The sequence below is a fragment of the Antechinus flavipes genome, chromosome 2 (assembly GCF_016432865.1).
Source record: "Antechinus flavipes isolate AdamAnt ecotype Samford, QLD, Australia chromosome 2, AdamAnt_v2, whole genome shotgun sequence".
Taxonomy (NCBI): Eukaryota; Metazoa; Chordata; class Mammalia; order Dasyuromorphia; family Dasyuridae; genus Antechinus; species Antechinus flavipes.
In genome coordinates, this window is record NC_067399.1 from 646,374,499 (window position 1) to 646,394,758 (window position 20,260).

The following is a 20,260-nucleotide window of genomic DNA, read 5'->3' on the forward strand; positions in this document are numbered from 1 at the left end:
CTTATATAAAGTCATCTTGACTCCAGGCTCAATAATTTATCTCTTACCACCTGTCAGCCTCTGAAAGACAAATATTTGGCATCTTGTACCATTTATGCTAGGTCATTTAGACCAGATATTCAGTTATTCTAAAGTAGAGAGACAAAAACCTTTTCTTGATTTTCCTCTATATTTAATCAACAAAGACAACAACAACAACAAATAGCTGACATTTAAAAATGCTTTCACCTGCTGAAGGTGAAAAATCTTAGGAAACCTCTCTTGTGCAAAAAGGACCACAACTAATCGGGCAGCATTTTCATCCAATATTTACAAAGCCCTCTTCTTCTTATCCAGGGTACTCCCAGAAGACATAACTATTTATATTGAAACTTATACATTTCTTATAAATATCTCTCTCAATATCTTTTAACTTACCTGAATTCTTCAGTGAATTGAACTGCTCTGAAATGCCTCATCTGATATATAGCTGACATAAATAACTCATGTGATCCTTCATGACACTGTTATAATAAAAATTTCTTTTTCCTTTTTTTGGCTTTCTTTATTTATTTTTGTTTTTATTTTACCTGTACAAAATTTATCTTTCATTATTACGTACTGTCACATCTTTATGGTCAGTGTTATCTGTGGACTTTAAGTCCATTTAAGTAGCAAAACATCTCCTACAGGAGCTTTAGAATTTTGCCCTCAATGAGAAAATTGTTGTTAAGGGTAATATCTATTTCCCTTAGACTAGCTTTATTTCTCTTTGAGAAGAAAAGGAAATGTTCTTTAGATTGAATTAGCTCAGTAGACTAAGGCCTGAACTTTTAAGTTGATTCTTGATAGCCTAAGAATAAAAAGCCTAGTCCAAGAGAAGTTGAAATTCTTCATGTCTGATAATCTCTGCTAACTCAGTGTTCCTTGATCTTGATCACTACTTGTGGCTTTCTGAATATAGTGAGCTCTGTAGGATACAAGCCCAACAAAATAGTCAAAGTGGAGTTCATGCTGCAATCACCTGTGACCTACTAACAGGTATAGATTCCTATGCAGACATCGCAGTACAGATTAATTATTCCATAGCAGCATATGAGCAAATTGCTGCTAATGCTATCAAAGCATGGGCTTCTCTCCATAATAAAGATGACAAGGGTGGGGCCTTCACAAAAATAACACAAGGGCCAAATGAACCCTTTGCTGACTTTGTGGGTTGTTTGCAGATAGCTATCACAAGAACTAATGGTGAAAATGCAGTAACAGACATTTTACTAAGGAAAATGCTAATAAGGTTTGCAGAAGAATTATACTAGGACTGCGCGAGGATGCTCCTCTAGAGGAGCTCATAAGACACTGTGCCACAGTGGGCACAAATGTCTTTTATACCTAGGCTATGATACAGACTTCCCAAGATCCCAACATGGGAAGACAGGGTCCCTTCTGGCAAGGGACTTCCAGAGAGACTAGTCAATGCTTTCAGTGTGGTAAAGTAGGGCATCTGAAACCTCAATGTTGGTATAGAGATAGAATGGGAAAACAGGTTGGGAGAACAAGACCCAATACCCCATGTCCAAAATGCAACAGAGGCTTCCATTGGGCCTCAGAATGTAGACAGATTCAGGGAAATGGGATGAGGAGCCCAGCCCCAGGGCCCAAGACAAAAAACACTTGGGGCATGATGGCAGCCAATGGTGCACCCAGAGAGTGCCTAGAAGCCCAGTACCCAGACATGACCAATCAGTCAGAAAGCCATATGATGGGAGAAGGGGATTACACAATCAACCAGCCAGGAAGCAACCTGATGGGAGAAAGGAATTACAATTGGGGAGAATAGAGCTGTATGCAGCTGGGACAACTGAGATACCCCCTGGAGAAGTGAAATCTATTCCTCTCCAGCCTATGGATCCTTTGCCTCCAGGCACAGTAGGGTTGACCATTTCACCTCCTTTTTGTATGTACAAAACAGTGTCCATCCACATATTGATGTGGGAAACTGGGGAATGTGTAGATAATATCCCAGTCACTAATACAAATAGACAATGTGTGACTTATCACCCAGGAGAACTAGTAGCATCAGATTTACTCATACAGAATCCTAATAAGCAACCTGGTGATAGTCACCCATATTCTGACTCCAGACCACAAAATCCAGGAATATACTGGACAGCAGCTGTAACAGCTGACCAACCTATGCTGACGATCTATATAAATGGCCTACCATTAGAAGGATTGGTAGACACAGGTGCAAATCATACAGTCATCAGAGGTGTCAATTGGCCCAGTCACTGGCCAAAGATTAAGGCAGACACCTACATGTCTGGCATAGGAGGATTAATAGCAGCTGAAGTTAGTGCTACCCCTCTGAGATGGACTTTTGGAGGTGAATAGGAGTTTTTACTCCTTTTATAGTTGAAAAATCCCCATCAATCTGTGGGGAAGAGACATTTTACAACAATTAGGATTACAAATGAGTAGTTCGTTTTTTAAGGCAGGGCTGCTGTTGAAGGCCTGCCAACACTTTCACCTGTTCCTATCCAATGGAAAACTGATATACCAGTGTGGATAGAACAGTGGCCCTTAGGTAGCGATAAAATTCAGACCTTATTAGATATAGTACAGGAGCAACTTGACCAAGGACACTTACAACCTTCTCTAAGTCCTTGGAATTTCCCAGTGTTTGTTGTAAAAAAGAAATCTGGAAAATGGAGGATGTTGACTTATTTAAGAAAGGTGAATGAACAGGTGGAAACTATGGGAACTCTTCAGCCTGGACTTCCATCTCCTACTCAATTGCCTAGAGAATGGCCTCTTTGGGTCATCGATATTAAGGATTGTTTCTATTCTATCCCTCTGGATAAGGAGGATATGAAAAGATTTGCCTTTTCAGGGCCCAGCGTTAACTTAGCTGAGCTTTATAAAAGATATGAATGGATAGTTTTGCCACAGGGAATGAAAAACAGCCCCACTATGTGTCAAATGTATATTGCTACTGCTCTTGCTCCAGTAAGAAAAGCATTTCCAAAAGTTATGCTCTTACATTATATGGATGATATATTGGGATGTGCACCTGAGGAACAAATGTTAGAAGCATGTCTACAAAAGACCATAGAAACACTAAAGAATTACAAATTGTACATAGCTCAGAAAAAAAAAAATTCAAAGACATGCTCCTTTTTAATATTTAGGATATGAAGTATACCCTGAGGTGTTTACAGTACAAAAACTGTCCATAAGAACAAAGAAGCTAAACACCTTAAATGATTTTCAGAAATTGATAGGAAATATCTAATGGATGCAACCAGTGTTAGGCCTGACTACCTATCAATTGCAACCGTTATATGAAATTTTAAGGGGAGACAGTGCTTTAAATTCACCATACCAGCTTGCAAAAGAAGCTCAAGAGGCTTTGAGAAAGTTGAACTGGCTTTATCCAATGTGGTTGAAAGAGTCATTCAGAAACCCTTGGAAATATCAGTTTTTACCACACAAGAGGCCACAGCAGTCCTTCATCAAGGAGATAGTGTGATAGAGTGGGTAAACCTCCAAGCACAGAACAAAGCCTTACTCCTTACCCAGTGCTTGTGGCTAGAATTTTGTTAAAGGCCATTAAGCGAGCAGTACAATTATCTGGGGCAAGACCTGATAAGATATACACCTTTTATACCAATACACAAATTAATGTGTGCTGTGAGACCATACCAGAGTGGCAAATTTTATTAGCCATGGCTCCAAATTTTACACATGGGTCTCCATTAAAGATAACCAGACCATTACATGATTGGTGATAGATTCTTGAAGAAAAAGTTTCTAAAGTTCCTCTTAAAGGATCAACTATCTTTACAGATGCATCCAAACATAGTATTTGTGCTGTGTACTCTCATGACTTAACTATAAAGAGAGTAGTCAGAACTCCTTTTCAGTCCACTCAGCAGAATGAATTGTATGCGATCATTCTGGCTCTTACTCATTGTCCAGGAGACATAAATATATGATTCGGCCTATTCAGTAGGTGTGGTATAAAGAATTGCCACAGCCCAAATAAAATTTGCAGCCTCTAATATATATCAGCTCTTTAAAAAATTTCAAGAGCAAGTGAGAAAGTATCCAGGTAAGATTTATATTTTGCATGTCCACTCTCATAGTGGACTTCCAGGTCCCATTTTTGATGGTAATTCAAAGGCAGATAGACTTCTAACTATGTTGATCAATACTCCTTTATTCCAAGAAGTCCAGGAATCGTATTCTAAATATCATCGAGCTTTATATTTACAATTTGGAATAACAAGAGAGGAAGCTAGGAGCACAGTAAAAGCCTGTATGGCTTGCCTTCCTTTCCACGCTCCTACACTGCCTCCAGCGAAGAACACTTGTAGTTTGAGACCCAATGAAATCTGGCAAATGGATGTGACCCATTATAAATCTTTTGGTCATCTGTCTTTTATCCATGTTGTGGTAGACACTTATACAGGATTCACTTTTGCAATACCAGCAGCAAAAGAGACAGCCCGAGTGATCATTGAATTCCTTATACAAGCATTTGCAATTATGGGTATGCCACAAGCAATAAAAACAGACAAAGGGCCTGCATATATTTCTAAACATTTTGCACACTTTTGTGCACAGTATAAGATTTTACACACCACTGGCATAACTTTTAATCTTCAGGGTCAGGCAATAGTAGAGAGGAGAAACAGAGATATTAAGATGCTGCTCCAAAAACAAAAGAAAGGGGGAGCAACAGGTAACCCTAGAGAACTTCTAACCCTTTATACTATTAACTTCTTGATTTTTGACAAAGATGCACTGGCTCTGGCAGACAGGTTTTATAACCCACCAGAAGGGCAGTGTCCAGTGTGAGCAGCTCCACTATTTTTTCTGCTCCAATTGATGATTAGATTTCATTTTTTAGTTTTTAGAGTGAATTTTAGAGTTTAAATGATGCTTAAATAGTACCTTTAATTTTATAGATGAAAAGAAACTTAAAAGATATAATGAGTGAAAAAAGTAGATTTTTTAAAATAATAGCTTTTTATTTTCAAAATACATGCAAAGATAGTTTCCAACATTCACCCTTGCAAAACCTTGTGTTCCAAATTTTTCTACCTCATTTCCCCCACTCCCTTCTCTAAACAGCAAGTAATCCAATATAAGTTAAACATTACAGTTCTTCTATACATATTTCTATTTATCATGCTGTACAAGAATAATCAGATCAAAAAGGGAAAAAATGAAAAAGAATAAAAAGGTAAGCAAACATAACAAAAAAGGTAAAAATACTATGTTGTCATCCATCTTCAGTCCCCAGAGCCCTCTTTCTGGATGTAAATGGCTCTTTCCATCACAAGTCTTTTGGAATTGTCCTGAATCACCTAATTGTTGAAAAGAACTAAGTCTATCTGAATTGATCATCACTTATTCTTCTTATTTCGGTGTATAATGTTCTCTTGGTTCTACTCATTTCACTTAGTGTCAAAGTCTCTCCAGACCTCTCTGAAATCATCCTGCTGATTATTTCTTATAGAATAATAATATTCTATAACATTCATATAGCTTATTCAGCTATTCTCCAACTGATGGGCATCCATTCAGTTTCCAGTTCCTTGCCACCACAAAAAGGGCTCTCACAAACATTTTGCACAAGTGCATCCCTTTCCCTCCTTTAAGATCTCTTTGAGATATAAGCCCAGTAGAAACACTGCTGGATCAAAGGGTATGCACATTTTGATAGCTCTCTGGGCGTGGTTTCAAATTGCTCTCTAAAATGGTTGAATCAGTGGACAACTCCAACAATGTATTAATGTTCCAGTTTTCCCACATCTCCAACAATTTTCATTATCTTTTCCTGTACAATTTGGAATAACAAGAGAGGAAGCTAGGAGCACAGTAAAAGCCTGTATGGCTTGCCTTCCTTTCCACGCTCCTACACTGCCTCCAGGGAAGAACACTTGTAGTTTGAGACCCAATGAAATCTGGCAAATGGATGTGACCATTATAAATCTTTTGGTCATCTGTCTTTTATCCATGTTGTGGTAGACACTTATACAGGATTCACTTTTGCAATACCAGCAGCAAAAGAGACAGCCCGAGTGATCATTGAATTCCTTATACAAGCATTTGCAATTATGGGTATGCCACAAGCAATAAAAACAGACAAAGGGCCTGCATATATTTCTAAACATTTTGCACACTTTTGTGCACAGTATAAGATTTTACACACCACTGGCATAACTTTTAATCTTCAGGGTCAGGCAATAGTAGAGAGGAGAAACAGAGATATTAAGATGCTGCTCCAAAAACAAAAGAAAGGGGGAGCAACAGGTAACCCTAGAGAACTTCTAACCCTTTATACTATTAACTTCTTGATTTTTGACAAAGATGCACTGGCTCTGGCAGACAGGTTTTATAACCCACCAGAAGGGCAGTGTCCAGTGTGAGCAGCTCCACTATTTTTTCTGCTCCAATTGATGATTAGATTTCATTTTTTAGTTTTTAGAGTGAATTTTAGAGTTTAAATGATGCTTAAATAGTACCTTTAATTTTATAGATGAAAAGAAACTTAAAAGATATAATGAGTGAAAAAAGTAGATTTTTTTAAAATAATAGCTTTTTATTTTCAAAATACATGCAAAGATAGTTTCCAACATTCACCCTTGCAAAACCTTGTGTTCCAAATTTTTCTACCTCATTTCCCCCACTCCCTTCTCTAAACAGCAAGTAATCCAATATAAGTTAAACATTACAGTTCTTCTATACATATTTCTATTTATCATGCTGTACAAGAATAATCAGATCAAAAAGGGAAAAAATGAAAAAAGAATAAAAAGGTAAGCAAACATAACAAAAAAGGTAAAAATACTATGTTGTCATCCATCTTCAGTCCCCAGAGTCCTCTTTCTGGATGTAAATGGCTCTTTCCATCACAAGTCTTTTGGAATTGTCCTGAATCACCTAATTGTTGAAAAGAACTAAGTCTATCTGAATTGATCATCACATATTCTTCTTATTTCGGTGTATAATGTTCTCTTGGTTCTACTCATTTCACTTAGTGTCAAAGTCTCTCCAGACCTCTCTGAAATCATCCTGCTGATTATTTCTTATAGAATAATAATATTCTATAACATTCATATAGCTTATTCAGCTATTCTCCAACTGATGGGCATCCATTCAGTTTCCAGTTCCTTGCCACCACAAAAAGGGCTCTCACAAACATTTTTGCACAAGTGCATCCCTTTCCCTCCTTTAAGATCTCTTTGAGATATAAGCCCAGTAGAAACACTGCTGGATCAAAGGGTATGCACATTTTGATAGCTCTTTGGGCGTGGTTTCAAATTGCTCTCTAAAATGGTTGAATCAGTGGACAACTCCAACAATGTATTAATGTTCCAGTTTTCCCACATCTCCAACAATTTTCATTATCTTTTCCTGTCATCTTAATCAATCTGAGAGGTATGTAGTGTTCAACAGAATTGTCTTAATTTGCATTTCTCTAATCAGTAGTGATTTAGAGCATTTTTATATGACTAGAAATGCTCTAAATTCTTCATTTGAAAATTGTTTGTTCATATCATTTGACCATCAGTTGTAGAATGGTTTGTATTATAAATTTGTATCAATTCTTTATACATTTTAGAAATGAGACACTGATCAGAACTCTGGATGTAACACCCCCCACCCCCTCCAGTTTTCTACTTCCCTTCTAATATTGGCTGCATTGGTTTTGTACAAAATTTTTAATTTTAATTTAATATAATCAAAATTATCCATATTGCATTTCATAATGTACTCTGGATCTTCTTTGGCCGTAAATTTCTTTGAGAAGGTAGACTTTTGAAAGGAGAGATCCAGCACTGCATCCCAGTTTCACTTTGTATCTTAGGAGTATTTTCTACTTTTTTCAACTATAAGTTTTGTTTTCTTCTCCTTTATTTTTACTATCTAAGCATTGTGTAAAGAGCTGGGGAGCAAATCTGGATGCCAAAACAGTTTAGTTAGTCTAGTCCTTTAACTTATATACTAGTTTTAACCCTCTTCCCAGCTGTGTCCCTATGTGAATATTTTGCATATAACACTGAGATGTTTGGGTGTTTGGGATCTGGAGAAAGAAGATACTCCTGACTTATACTGCTTATCCTCAGCCTCATGTACATTATATAACTTTCAAAAATAGTACTTTCTCCTGGAAGTCTATGGAACCTGTTAGTAGTAGCTTTCTGTCATTATTAGTGGAGTGTCATTATTAGTAACACAGGAAAAAGTAATCTTCACTTAATTTCTATCATGGAGACACTCTTTTGAGGCACATAAAGTATGTCGATAAATAAAATTGATACAATTTTTATTCTGTCTCAACATGCATCTTCCTAACACATGCATTTCAACATAATTTGATACCTTTCTCCACCAAGGTTGTGAAGTAAATTATTTATTTAAACTGGCAAAATGAATTTAAGGTAAATATTGAGTCCAAACAAAGACCCTAAAATATTACTTCAAGACTATGAAAGAGATATATTTTTTCTTTTCGTATACTGATTTAATAAATCACTAAGTAGTTATTAAACAATTAGATTTTTTTGTAATGTGTTTATTTTCAAAGACCAGTGATATCACAGGTAAACATTTTGACTAGCCTATAAATTGGATTTAAATAAGTCTACAGAGACAAAAATTCTTAAGAAGCTCATGTTATATCAAATTTATATCATATTTTCTCCATTGCCTAAGTTGATTGTTTCATACATCACATTAAAATCTGAATTCCTACCTTGTTGACTAAACATCTAGCTATAATTCTCCTTAATTAAGTGAACTAAACCTCATTCAAACATTCAAAGGCCCATATTGTCTTTGAGAACTCAAGTTCTCCTCCATGCTCCAAGTGGCCATCAAATTAAGACTTTAGTGGAACCTTAAGTTGGATGATGAAACTCATCAAATTTCAATCTAAATACATATAGAAATCTATCTTACCCTGCAGAAAGTAGGAGGGGGAGTGGTGGGGAAAATGGGAGAAGAGGGAGGATGATAGAAGAGAGGGCACATTGGGGGGAGTGTTGGTCAGAAGCAAAACTCTTTTGAACAGGGACAATGTGAAAGAAAAGATCAGGATAAACAGGAGTAATATGCAGTTATCTATAATAATTATGAAAAAGAATTTTAAAACAGGTTTCTCTGATGAAGGCTTCATTTCTCATGTATAGGTAAGTGAGTCAAATTTATAAAATAAATAAGAGCTATTCTCCAATTAATAAATGATTAAATGATCAAAAGATATGAATTATGCCCAAAGAACTATAAAACCATGCATATTCTTTGACCTAACAATACTATTACTTAACATGAATCCCAAAAGAGATTTTATAAAGTAAAAGAACCTATATGTACAAAAATATTTATAACAGCTCTTTTCTCAAGGCAGAGAATGGAGAATTGAAAGGAATTACATGACTGGGAGCTGGGTGACTAAACTGTGGTATGTGGTTATGTTGGAATATTATTATTTCATAAGAAATCATGAATAGGTCCAGATTGCTATCAGAAAACCCTGAAAAGTCCTCTATGAGCTCAATCAAAGTGAAATATACTGTGTACATAGTAATAGCAAAGTTGTGGGTTGATCAGTTATGAATGAATTTGCTCTTCTCAGCAATACAATGAACCAAGACTACTCTGAAAGACTTATGATGAAAAATTCCATTCATATGCAGAAAATCAACTGATTGTATCTGAATACAGAATGAAGCAGACTTTTAATTTTTTTTTTCCTTGAAGCTTTTTTTTTTTGGGGGGGAGTCTGCATTTTCTTTTATAATGTGATTTTTATGGAAATGTTTGGTATAACTTCACATGTTTCTTTTTAATGGTGGGGGGAAGGGAGATAATCTGGAACTCAAAGTTTTAAAAACTAATGTAAAATATTGTTTTACATATAATTGAGGAAAATAAAATATTAAAAACATGGAGGGAAATGGTCTGTAGGACCATTTGTCAGAATTCTATAGGCTAATTTTAACTCCACTGACAGGTGCATTAAATAAGCGCATTTACAAATAATTATTTAATGAATCCATCTTGCCAATTTAATCCTGTAAAGAACATTTCTCAAAGCTTGTTTGACCTGCTTGTTTCTTAGAGTATAAATGAAAGGATTCAGTAAAGGAGTCACTACAGTATTCACTAGAGCTGCCTCTCTGTTGGTGTCAAAAGTTTTGACTTGATTTGGCTTCAGATATATAAAAACACTACTTCCATACAATAGACAGAGGACAATGAAGTGGGAAGAACAGGTGGAGAAAGCCTTTTGTCGCTCTTTGATTGAAGGGAGATTTACTATCTTGATTATTATATTTGTGTAAGCTATGATAGTTATAAGTAGGGAGGACACGAGTACAAGAATAGCAAGCGCAAAAACCAATGATTCAAAAAACTTGGTGTCAGAGCATGAGAGATGTGTCAGAGGAGTCAGATCACATAAAAAATGTTTGATGACATTGGAGCCACAGAAGGATAACATTGAGACCTTTAAGATAATCCCAATAACTACGAAGAAACTAGCAACATAACAGAATATGACTAAGAGGAAGCATACCTTCCTGGTCATTATGTTGGGATAACGCAGAGGATTACAAATGGCTATATACCTGTCTAGGGACATTACAGCCAGAAGCAAAAAACCTGTCGATCCCCAAAATAGAAAAAAAAAGGCTTGGATAAGACAGCCAAGAAAGGAAATTTTTTGCATTCCCCATAGAAAGATCAACAAGAGTTTGGGTATAGCTGTTGTTATAAAACAGTTTTCTAAGAAAGAGAAGTTACTGAGGAAAAAATACATTGGGATTTGGAGGTGGTAGTCAGCCCATGTAAGGGTGATGATAATTGTGTTTCCTGTGAAGGCAACTGAGTATGCCAATAAAATGAGGGTGAAGAAGAATTTTCCCAGGTGCTGGACAGCAGGAAATCCTTCCAGGATGAATTCCTGGACAGTTGTTTCATTTCCCATCTCTGCTATTTTTCCCATTTTACCTATGAAGCACATAGATTTATTATTGATTGAATGATGAATAGTAACAGTAAACCTTAAGTACAGCTTGGTCCTAGGTTATCATGGTATAATTTAGGGACAGGAATTAAGTAGAGTCTGGATCTGTGATTTCATTATTAGAGTGAAGCCCTAGATGATTAATTCAAGTGAGCAACTTCTTTACAACTTAGACTCTCAGTCAACCAGTCAGTCAATAAACATTTATTAAGTCCATAAATATGTTCCAGACACTGTCTAGAGTACTGACTTTTAATGATTTGCTCAAGTTCATTTAGAGAATATTTGTCAGAGGCAAGAACTTAATGTAGGTCTTCCTGACTTCATGACCACATCACTTTCTACTAGGCCCCTCTGCCAATAGCAAATATGATATGAGATAGCTTATCCAAATATAAAGAGAATCTAAGCTTTCTTGCTGCTATGATTTTCTTGAGAGAAGATACACTGTCAGATAAAGAGCCAGCCTAAAATAGTTGGATTCAATTTCAATCACTGGATTGTTCTGACTGTGTGATGCTAGGCAGATTATTTCACATCTCATGATCCCTAAACAACAATCTGAGCCAATAGATTGTAAAGAAAATATCGTTGTGTATTGTCAAAGAAAGTTCCTCACCTGGAGTTTCTCTACATTGATGATCTTGACACCATCATAATGAGCATGAGGACATCATTCTGTCATTCATCTTTTCTCAATATGAAAGACAAATAGCAACACTGATGAAATAAGTTAAGCCCCATCTCCATTCATATAATTCTCCTAGTTTGATGAAAGGTGAAACAAAGACATGTTATTCATTAAGTCAGATCTTCCTGTTATTGAAATGAAACCTAGTCATCTATGTTCATGTATAACAGCCTTGAAAGAAATATAGAATGCCCAGTTCAAGTCATAATAATTAATTTAATATAAAATAATGAACAAAAACTGGAATATCCTTAGATTTGATACTGTACTGGTACTTCAAAACTCTTCAAGGGTATTAACCCTCATTGTTGGTGACAACTTCATGATACTTGAAATGATATTTACTTCTAATACTATACCAAAAAGGCTCCTGAGGAAAAATGTTGCTGATTACAAGCATTTTCACAAAGAAAAATAATTTCTTTCTTTCTTTCTTTTTTTTTTTTTTTTACAACATTGAGATTCTGTGACATGCTCAGTGTTATCAGTTTAGGAAATGGCAGCCTTGAATTCTGGATTTCTGCTATAAATTACATACTATTTCCATCATATCAGGCTAACAATCAAACAATTATTGTACTTTAAGTACTATGTTCGAGATACTGCGTTAGACATGAGTGATTAAAAAAAACAATGAATGAAATAATCCCTGTTCACAAGAAACTTATATTTTGAAGGAGGAAGGTTGAATAGGTACACATATAAGTACATAAAGAATAAATATAAAAAACATAAAATTTAATTTAGAAGAGAGGGCACAAGCAGTTGGGGTATCTTAAAACTAGTACTGAGCTGCATTATGAAGGAAAAGAGGGATTTTTAAAAGTTGGAGATAATGAAAGATAACATTAAGTGAGATTGGGTAAGTATCTTCTGGAAAGAACAGTTCAATTGGATTGCAAAATTCAAAGAGCAAAATGTTTCAGGAGGATGGAAAGATAAGTTCATATGGGGTTGACTTTAAAGGCTAAACAAAGGAGTTTATTTTTTATTCTAGAAGTACCATTGGAGTTGATTGAGTGTAGGAGTCATGAGTGTGATCTATAGAGAAAAATTAATTTGATTGTATGGAAGATATGAGAAATTTGACATATAGGAAGATATTAGGAAGATATTATAGTAAATTAGGGTCAAGTGATAAGGACTCTAACTAAGATGAGGGCTTGGAATTAGGTTTGTGAGAATGGAGAAAAGAAATAGGATACAACAAATATGTGGAGATAGAAATGGCAAGATTTGACAGTTAATTGGATATTCAGGATAAGAGAGGGAAGGGGGGGGGAAGGGAGAGGGAGGGAGGAAGAAAGAGAGAGAGAGAGACACAGAGAGAGAGAGAGAGAGAGAGACAGAGACAGAAACACACACACGCACACACACACATGCACACACACACACATGCACACACACACACACACACACACACAGACAGAGACAGAGACAGAGACAGAGACAGAGTCAAGAGTAAAACCAGAGATAACAAGGGTGAAAAGCTAGAAAGATGATGATCACTGAGATAAATCAAAACAAAAATCCTAATTTTCAGAAAGTGTATAAAATAAGAGTTGTTTCAGTCTTATACAGAGAATAACTTGCATTTAAATAATGCCACTTTTTCCACCAAACATATTTGGCAGTTTTCCTTGGATATCAAGATTTTTTTTTTCTTGAACCCTTAGTTTTTGCTTGCCGCTATTTAATTTCCCCTCTAGCATGAGGTAACTATGTGACACAGTGGATAGAATTCTGGGCCTGAAGTCAGGAAGAATTAATTTCAAATATGACCTCAGATATTTGTTAACTGTCTAAACTTGGGCAAGTCACTTAACCTCTGTCTGCCTTAGTTTCCTCATCTATAAAATGGAAATAATAATAGTATTCACTTCCCAGTGTTGTAAGGATAAAATTAAATTATTGTAAAGCACTTAGCACAGTGTAGCATATAATAAGCAGTATATAAATGTTATGTGCAATTATTAGCTGTTAATATTGATCTACTCTAATATATTGTCCCATTTAAGTCCGCTTGTGACAACTGGCTTAAATCTTATATACAGGGTGCCTATTATTTCTGCTTTAATACAAAAGGATAGACATAGAAAATGGTGGGCATGAAAGAACTCACACAGAAGTAGGTCCCAAAAGTTAGTCTTGTCTCCCTTTTGCTTCATTCATCTAGTAAGTCATTTCTCTTGTCTAGGCTAAAATAAAAAGAAAATATACAAATTATTATATGTGAGATATATTGATGTTGATCTGAGAGATTTCAACATATATAGCACAACTAGATAGTTAGATAGATAAATATCATTAAAATCATCCCATAAAGCCAAGATACCATTAAAATCATTCCATAAAACTAAGATTTCCATAATACAGAAAAAGATCAGTTTCACAGAGTTTTGTTCACATGCACAATTGATTTTTGAATTCTCATTGTTAGATGCTTTAGTTTTAATGACAAAGAGTGACATGCTTCCCACATTCTAAAAGCCTTTCTACTCTGACTGCTCATAGCAATGTTTAGATCTTTTCCAAAAGGTTCTGAAATAAGCAGGACACCTTCAGCACTATAAATCCATCTCAAGGAGAGGAAAAGTATTTTGGATAAGTTGATTTTCTCTTTTACATAATTTCTATAGGAAAAGTACCATAGGATTATACTCAATGCTTCATGCTTCCAAAATTAATTATTGCAACCATTTTTTCCCAGATGTGGATTAATTTATATTGAAGATTATTAGTATTTCTGCCATACTCCTCACTTGGATCTTTAATTGTTCTCTAATGGAAATCACTAAGATATACAGGCTATTTCCTATACCAAAAAGCAGTTAAAATGAGCTAAAATAGAGAATGGTTTAGTCCAAAATCAATGGGAATTCTCTAGAAGCAACTAAGAGGACACTTTTGAAAATGGGAAATAGCAGCACCATGATAGGCTTTATGCTTTTATTCTTTGTAACTGTATTTGTTTACCAGTTTCCATGTTTTCCTGCCAAAGTTTACATAGTGGAATATATGTAATTGCCCAAGAGATCTGTTAAGTCCCAAATTGAAATCTAAAGTCCAGGGAAAAGATTTGTAATAAATTATCTGTTTTTCACTCATGGCCAACTCTTCATGACCCACTTGGGATTTGAAGTCTCGGCAAAGTTACTGTATTGTTTTGCCATTTCCTTCTTCAGCTCATTTACAGTCGAGGAAACTGAGATAAATAAGATTATGACTTACCCAAAGTTACACAGCCAGTAAGTATCACAGATTGGATTTGAACTTAAACCTTCTTGATTACAGATCTGACATTTTGTCCATTATGTCACCTAACTGTCCAATAAAGTATCAATTTGACCTTTAAAATTAATGTTTCCATCTACTCTTCTTGGTGGACAGTAGCTTAAGTAAAACCTCACAACTAGGAACCAAGTTGATATTAACAACCTTACTCTTGGAACCTTGAAGACTCATCATCTTTGAGCTATTTAAAGGGCATTTCTATCATCCTATTGCTTATGCACTTCTTTGTCATCCCCACATATCTCTCACTCCTTGCCAAATTGTCTCTTCCATATGTTCTACTTTATCTGGATTTCCTTTTTCAATAAATAGTTGGTCTCATTCAGAATCAGACAAATCTAACCACAAAATAAACAAAAAAAAATAAACTAGGGAAGTTAATAGAATCCTAGAAAACTTAGACATGATAGACCTCTGGAGAAAACTGAGTAGGAACAGAAAGAAATACACCTTTTTCTCTATAGTATATGGCACCAACACAAAAATCGACCATGAATTAGGGCATAAAAACCACACTATCAAATGCAGAAAGGCCTAAATAGTAAATTCTTCCTTTTCAGACCACAATGTAATAAAAATTATATTCAATGAAGGGCCAGGGAAAGATAGACTAAAAACCAATTGGAAATTAAAAAAAAAAGCTAATTCTAATTCTAATTCTAAAAAATGAATGGGTTAAACAATGAATCACAGAAACAATCTATAATTTCATTCAAGAAAATGAAAATAATGAGAAAACATACTAAAACCTATGGGATGCAACCAACACAGCTGTTAGGGGAACTTTTATATCTCCAAATAGCTACATGAATAAAATAGAGAAAGAGATCAATGAATTGGGTATGCAACTAAAATGAAAAAAAAATTAAAAAATACCCCAATTAAATACCAAACTGAAAATTCTGAAATTCAAAAGAGAGATTAATAAAATAGAAACTAAGAAAACTATTGAACTAATAAATAAACTGAGTTGGTTTTAGGAAAAAACCCCAACAAAATACATAAATCTTTGGTTAATTTGATCAGAAAAAGGAAAGAAAAAACAAATCATCAGCACCAAAAATGAAGAGGGTGAATTTATTATCAATGAAAAAAAAATTAAAGCAATAATTAGGAGCTATTTTGCCCAACTGTATGCCACCAATCTGACAATCTAACTGAAATGGATGGATATTTATAAAATACAAATTGCTCAGGTTAACAGAAGAGGAAATAAATTACTTAAATAATGTTATTTCAGAAAAAAGAAATTGAAAAATCATTAATAGACTCCCTAAAAAAAAATCTCTAGGGTCAGATGGATTCACAAGTGAATTCTACCAAACATTTAAAAATAATTAATTCCAATACTATGTAAACTATTTGAAAAATATGTAAAGAAGGAGTAGTGCCAAATTTCTTCTATGACACAAATATGACACTGATACCTAAAACAAGGAAAAGCCAAAATAGAGAAAGAAAATCACAAACCAATCTCCTTAATGAATATTGATGAAAAATTATTTTCTTCTTTTTTTAAAATTAAAACTTTTAAATTTTCTAATGGATAATTTTTCAACATTGACCTTTGCAGAACTTTGCATTCCAAATTCCACTCCCCTCCCTCCACCTTCTCCCCAGATGACAAGTAATCCAATATATGTTAAACATGTTAAAAAATATAAGTTAAATCTAAGAGATGTATACATATTTACCAATTATTTGATGCAAAAAATTTAAATGAAATATTAGCAAAGAGATTACAACAACTTGTCAGCAGGATAATATACTATGACTAAGTGGGGTTTATACCAGGAATGCTGGGCTGGTTCAATATCAAGAAAAACTATTACCATAATTGATCATATCGATAATAAAGCCAACAGAAATCATATGATAATTTCACCAAATGCAGAAAAAGCTTTTGACAAAATACAGCAACCATTCCTAATAAAAATACTAAAGAGCTTAGGAATAAAGGGAGCTTTCCTTAAAATAATAAACAATGTCTCATTTAAAACCAACAGCAAGCAATATTTGTAATGGAGAGAAGCTGGGCATATTCCCAATAAAATCAAGGGTGAAACAAGGATGTGCATTATCATCACTGTTATTCAACATTGTGCTAGAAATATTGGCTTTAGCAATAAGAAAGGGAAAAAGATATTAAAGGAATTAGAATAGGTAGTGAGGAAATATAACTATCGCTCTTTGCAGATGATATATATCTATATATACGATAATATATATAAAGAATCCTAGAAAACATCCAAAAACCTACTGGATGCACAGCTTTAACAAAGTAGAAAGATACAAAATAAACCCACACACATCATCAGAATTTCTATATATTACTGACAAAGCCTATCAGCAATTGATAGAAAGAAAAATTCCACTTAAAATTACTGTAGACAAAATGAAATACTTGGGGATCTATCTACCAAGACATCCCAAGAATTGTATAAACATACTTACAAAACACTTCTCACAAAAACAAAGCCAGATCTAAACAATTGGAATCAATTGCTCATGGATAGGCTGAGCCAATGTAATTAAAATGACAATTTTGCCTAAATTGGTCTACTTGTTCAGTGCCATGACAATCAAACTGCCAAATAATTATTTTATAGATCTAGAAAAAAATAATACCAAATTTTATTTCAAAGAACTAAAGGTCAAAACTATCAAGGGAATTAATGAAAAAAAAATGCAAAGGATGGTGACTCAGCAATACCAAAACTAAACTATATTATAAAAGACAGCAGCCATTGAAACCTTTTGATACTGGTTAACATATAGAGTGGTGGATCAATGGAATAGATTAGATACATAAGACACAATAATCAAGGCTTACAAAAATTTAGTGTTTGATAAATCCTCAAACACCAACTTCTAGAATAAGAACTCAGCATTTAACAAAAATTTCCAGGAAAAAACTGGAAAATAATATGTCAGAAACTCAGCATAGACCTACATCTCACATCCCATACCAAAATAAGGTTAAAATGGAAACATGATTTGGGCAGAAAGGATGATACCATAAACAATAGGAGAAGAAGGGATAATTTACTTATCAGATTTTTGGAGAATGGAGGAATTTATGACCAAAAAAGAACTAGAGAACATTATGAAAAGCAAAATGGACAACTTAGATTATATTAAATTAAAAAGCTTTTTCACTAACAAAACCAACAAAAACAAGATTAAAAGAGAAGTACAAAGCTGTGAAAAAAATCTTTACAGCCAATATTTCTGATAAAGTTCTCATTTCTAAAATATATAAAGAACTGCGTCAAATTTATAAGAATATAAGTCATTCCCAAATTGATAAAGTCAAAGAATATGAACTGGCAATTTTCAGATGGTGAAATTCAAGCCATCTATAATTATATGGAAAAATGCTCTAAATCACTATTGATTAGAGAAATGCAAATTAAAACAATTCTGAAATACCACATCACACCTCTCAGATTGGCTAAGAAGACAGGAAAATATAGTGATAAATGTTGGAGGGGATGTGGGAAAACTGGGACACTAATGCGTTGTTGGTAAAGATGTGAAATGATTCAATTAGTCTAGAGAACAATTTGGAACTATGTCCAAAGGCCTGTAGAGGGTCCAGTCAGTGGGGAAACTCTGGGTAAGGTATAAGACCCTTCAGCCCAGAGGGAACCTGCTAACAATATCTGGTTTGACTCTCCATTTCCCCTTAGGGGCTCTCAGCCTTCCTGAGAAGTCAAGGGATGGCGACAACTTGTGTTGAGATTGAATCAGAGTGATATCAGGTGGAAGAGTGATACCACTTAGCAAACTATGTAATAGCAAGTTGTTTATGTGGTCCCACAGGCACAGTATTGTTTTTGTTACATTATATAAAGGGGAAAGTTCTTGAAAAAAAACCAGACTCCATTTTTCCACCATCCTCAGGAGTCCAGCATCATCACTTCTCCACTAGGAAGGTATATTTTAATCACCCCAGGGTAGAGACTCTAGAAAGCAGTACTCAATATTTTAATCACCTCAACTTGGGGGCTCTAGAAAACAGGACACAACAAAGGCAAATAAAACTGTGCATACCCTTTGATCGAATCTCTTTGATAAGAGACAGATCTTACCTGTCTGTATCCCAAGGAAATCTTTACACGTGCAAAAAATATTTATAACAGCTTTTTTTGTGAGAAAAAAAAATGGAAAATTAGTGGATGCCCATCAATTGGGGAATGACTGAATAAGTTGTGGCAAATGAAGGTAATGGAATATCATTGTTCTATAAAAATGATGAAAGCTGAAAGTTCTATAAAGCTGATTTTAGAAAGACCTGGAAAGATTTGCATGAACTGCTCTTGAGTGAAACAAGCAAAACAGGAATACATTTATACAATAACAGCAAGAATGTGCAATGATTAACTATGAAAGACTTGATTCTTTTTAGTGGTTCAGTGATCCAAAGCAATCCCAATAGATTTTGGACAGAAAATGCCATCTGCATTCAGGAAAAAAAAAACCCAAAGAGGCTGAATTACTATCTGAAAACTTTCTGGTTTGTTATCAATCCCCTTAAAGTGTAGAAATGATAATTTGATAATACACTCTAGTTCAGAGAAACAACATTTTTTTTGTGTGTGTCATGGATATGTAAAGAGTCTGGAAAAGCTTATGTAATCTTTAAATTTTAAGTCAAAATGAATAAATGATTTATTTTTTATTCATTCAATAGATTTTTTCAATTAAAAATTAAAAAAAAATTAAGATTCATTTTGAACATTTTTGAGTTCCAAATCACTCTCCTTTTCCCTTCTCACTTTTCCTACTCACCAAAAAGGTAAGCAAGTCATAAAAACATATATCTATATTAATCATGTTGTGAAAAAAACACAGACAAAATAAAAACTGAGAAAAATGAAGATTTTTAAAAAAGTATACATAGATCTGTATTCAGACTCTATCAGGTCTTTCTGTGGAGATGGATAACATTTTTTATTATGAATCTTTCATAATTATCTTGATAATGATTTAAAAATTCTAAAAAAACTGAGTTTCTAGATAAATTAAGATTAATTTTATTGACTACAAAGTAGTCAACAAAACCAGATTCATTATCTTCTTAATAGCTATATCTATATCTATCTATCTATCTATCTATCTATCTATCTATCTATCTATCTATAATCCTTTGCAAAGGGGGGGCACATGAACTTGAAAGTCAGCTCTTATTGCTCAACAATGACTTTTTTTTAAATTATGACTTTTTATTTACAAGTTATATGCATGGGTAG

General features: G+C 34.3%; 1 protein-coding gene across 1 annotated transcript; it reads right to left on the reverse strand.

The window, feature by feature from the left end:
• Positions 1–1,364: 1,364 nt before the first annotated feature.
• On the reverse strand, positions 1,365–10,999 carry LOC127547179 (olfactory receptor 6C75-like; the record flags this gene model as incomplete). Its single annotated transcript, XM_051973994.1, has 2 exons — positions 10,058–10,999; positions 1,365–1,373 (listed from the first exon to the last, which is right to left on the reverse strand). Coding segments are annotated over exons 1-2 (951 nt in total), but the record flags the coding sequence as incomplete, so codon positions are not given.
• Positions 11,000–20,260: the final 9,261 nt, after the last annotated feature.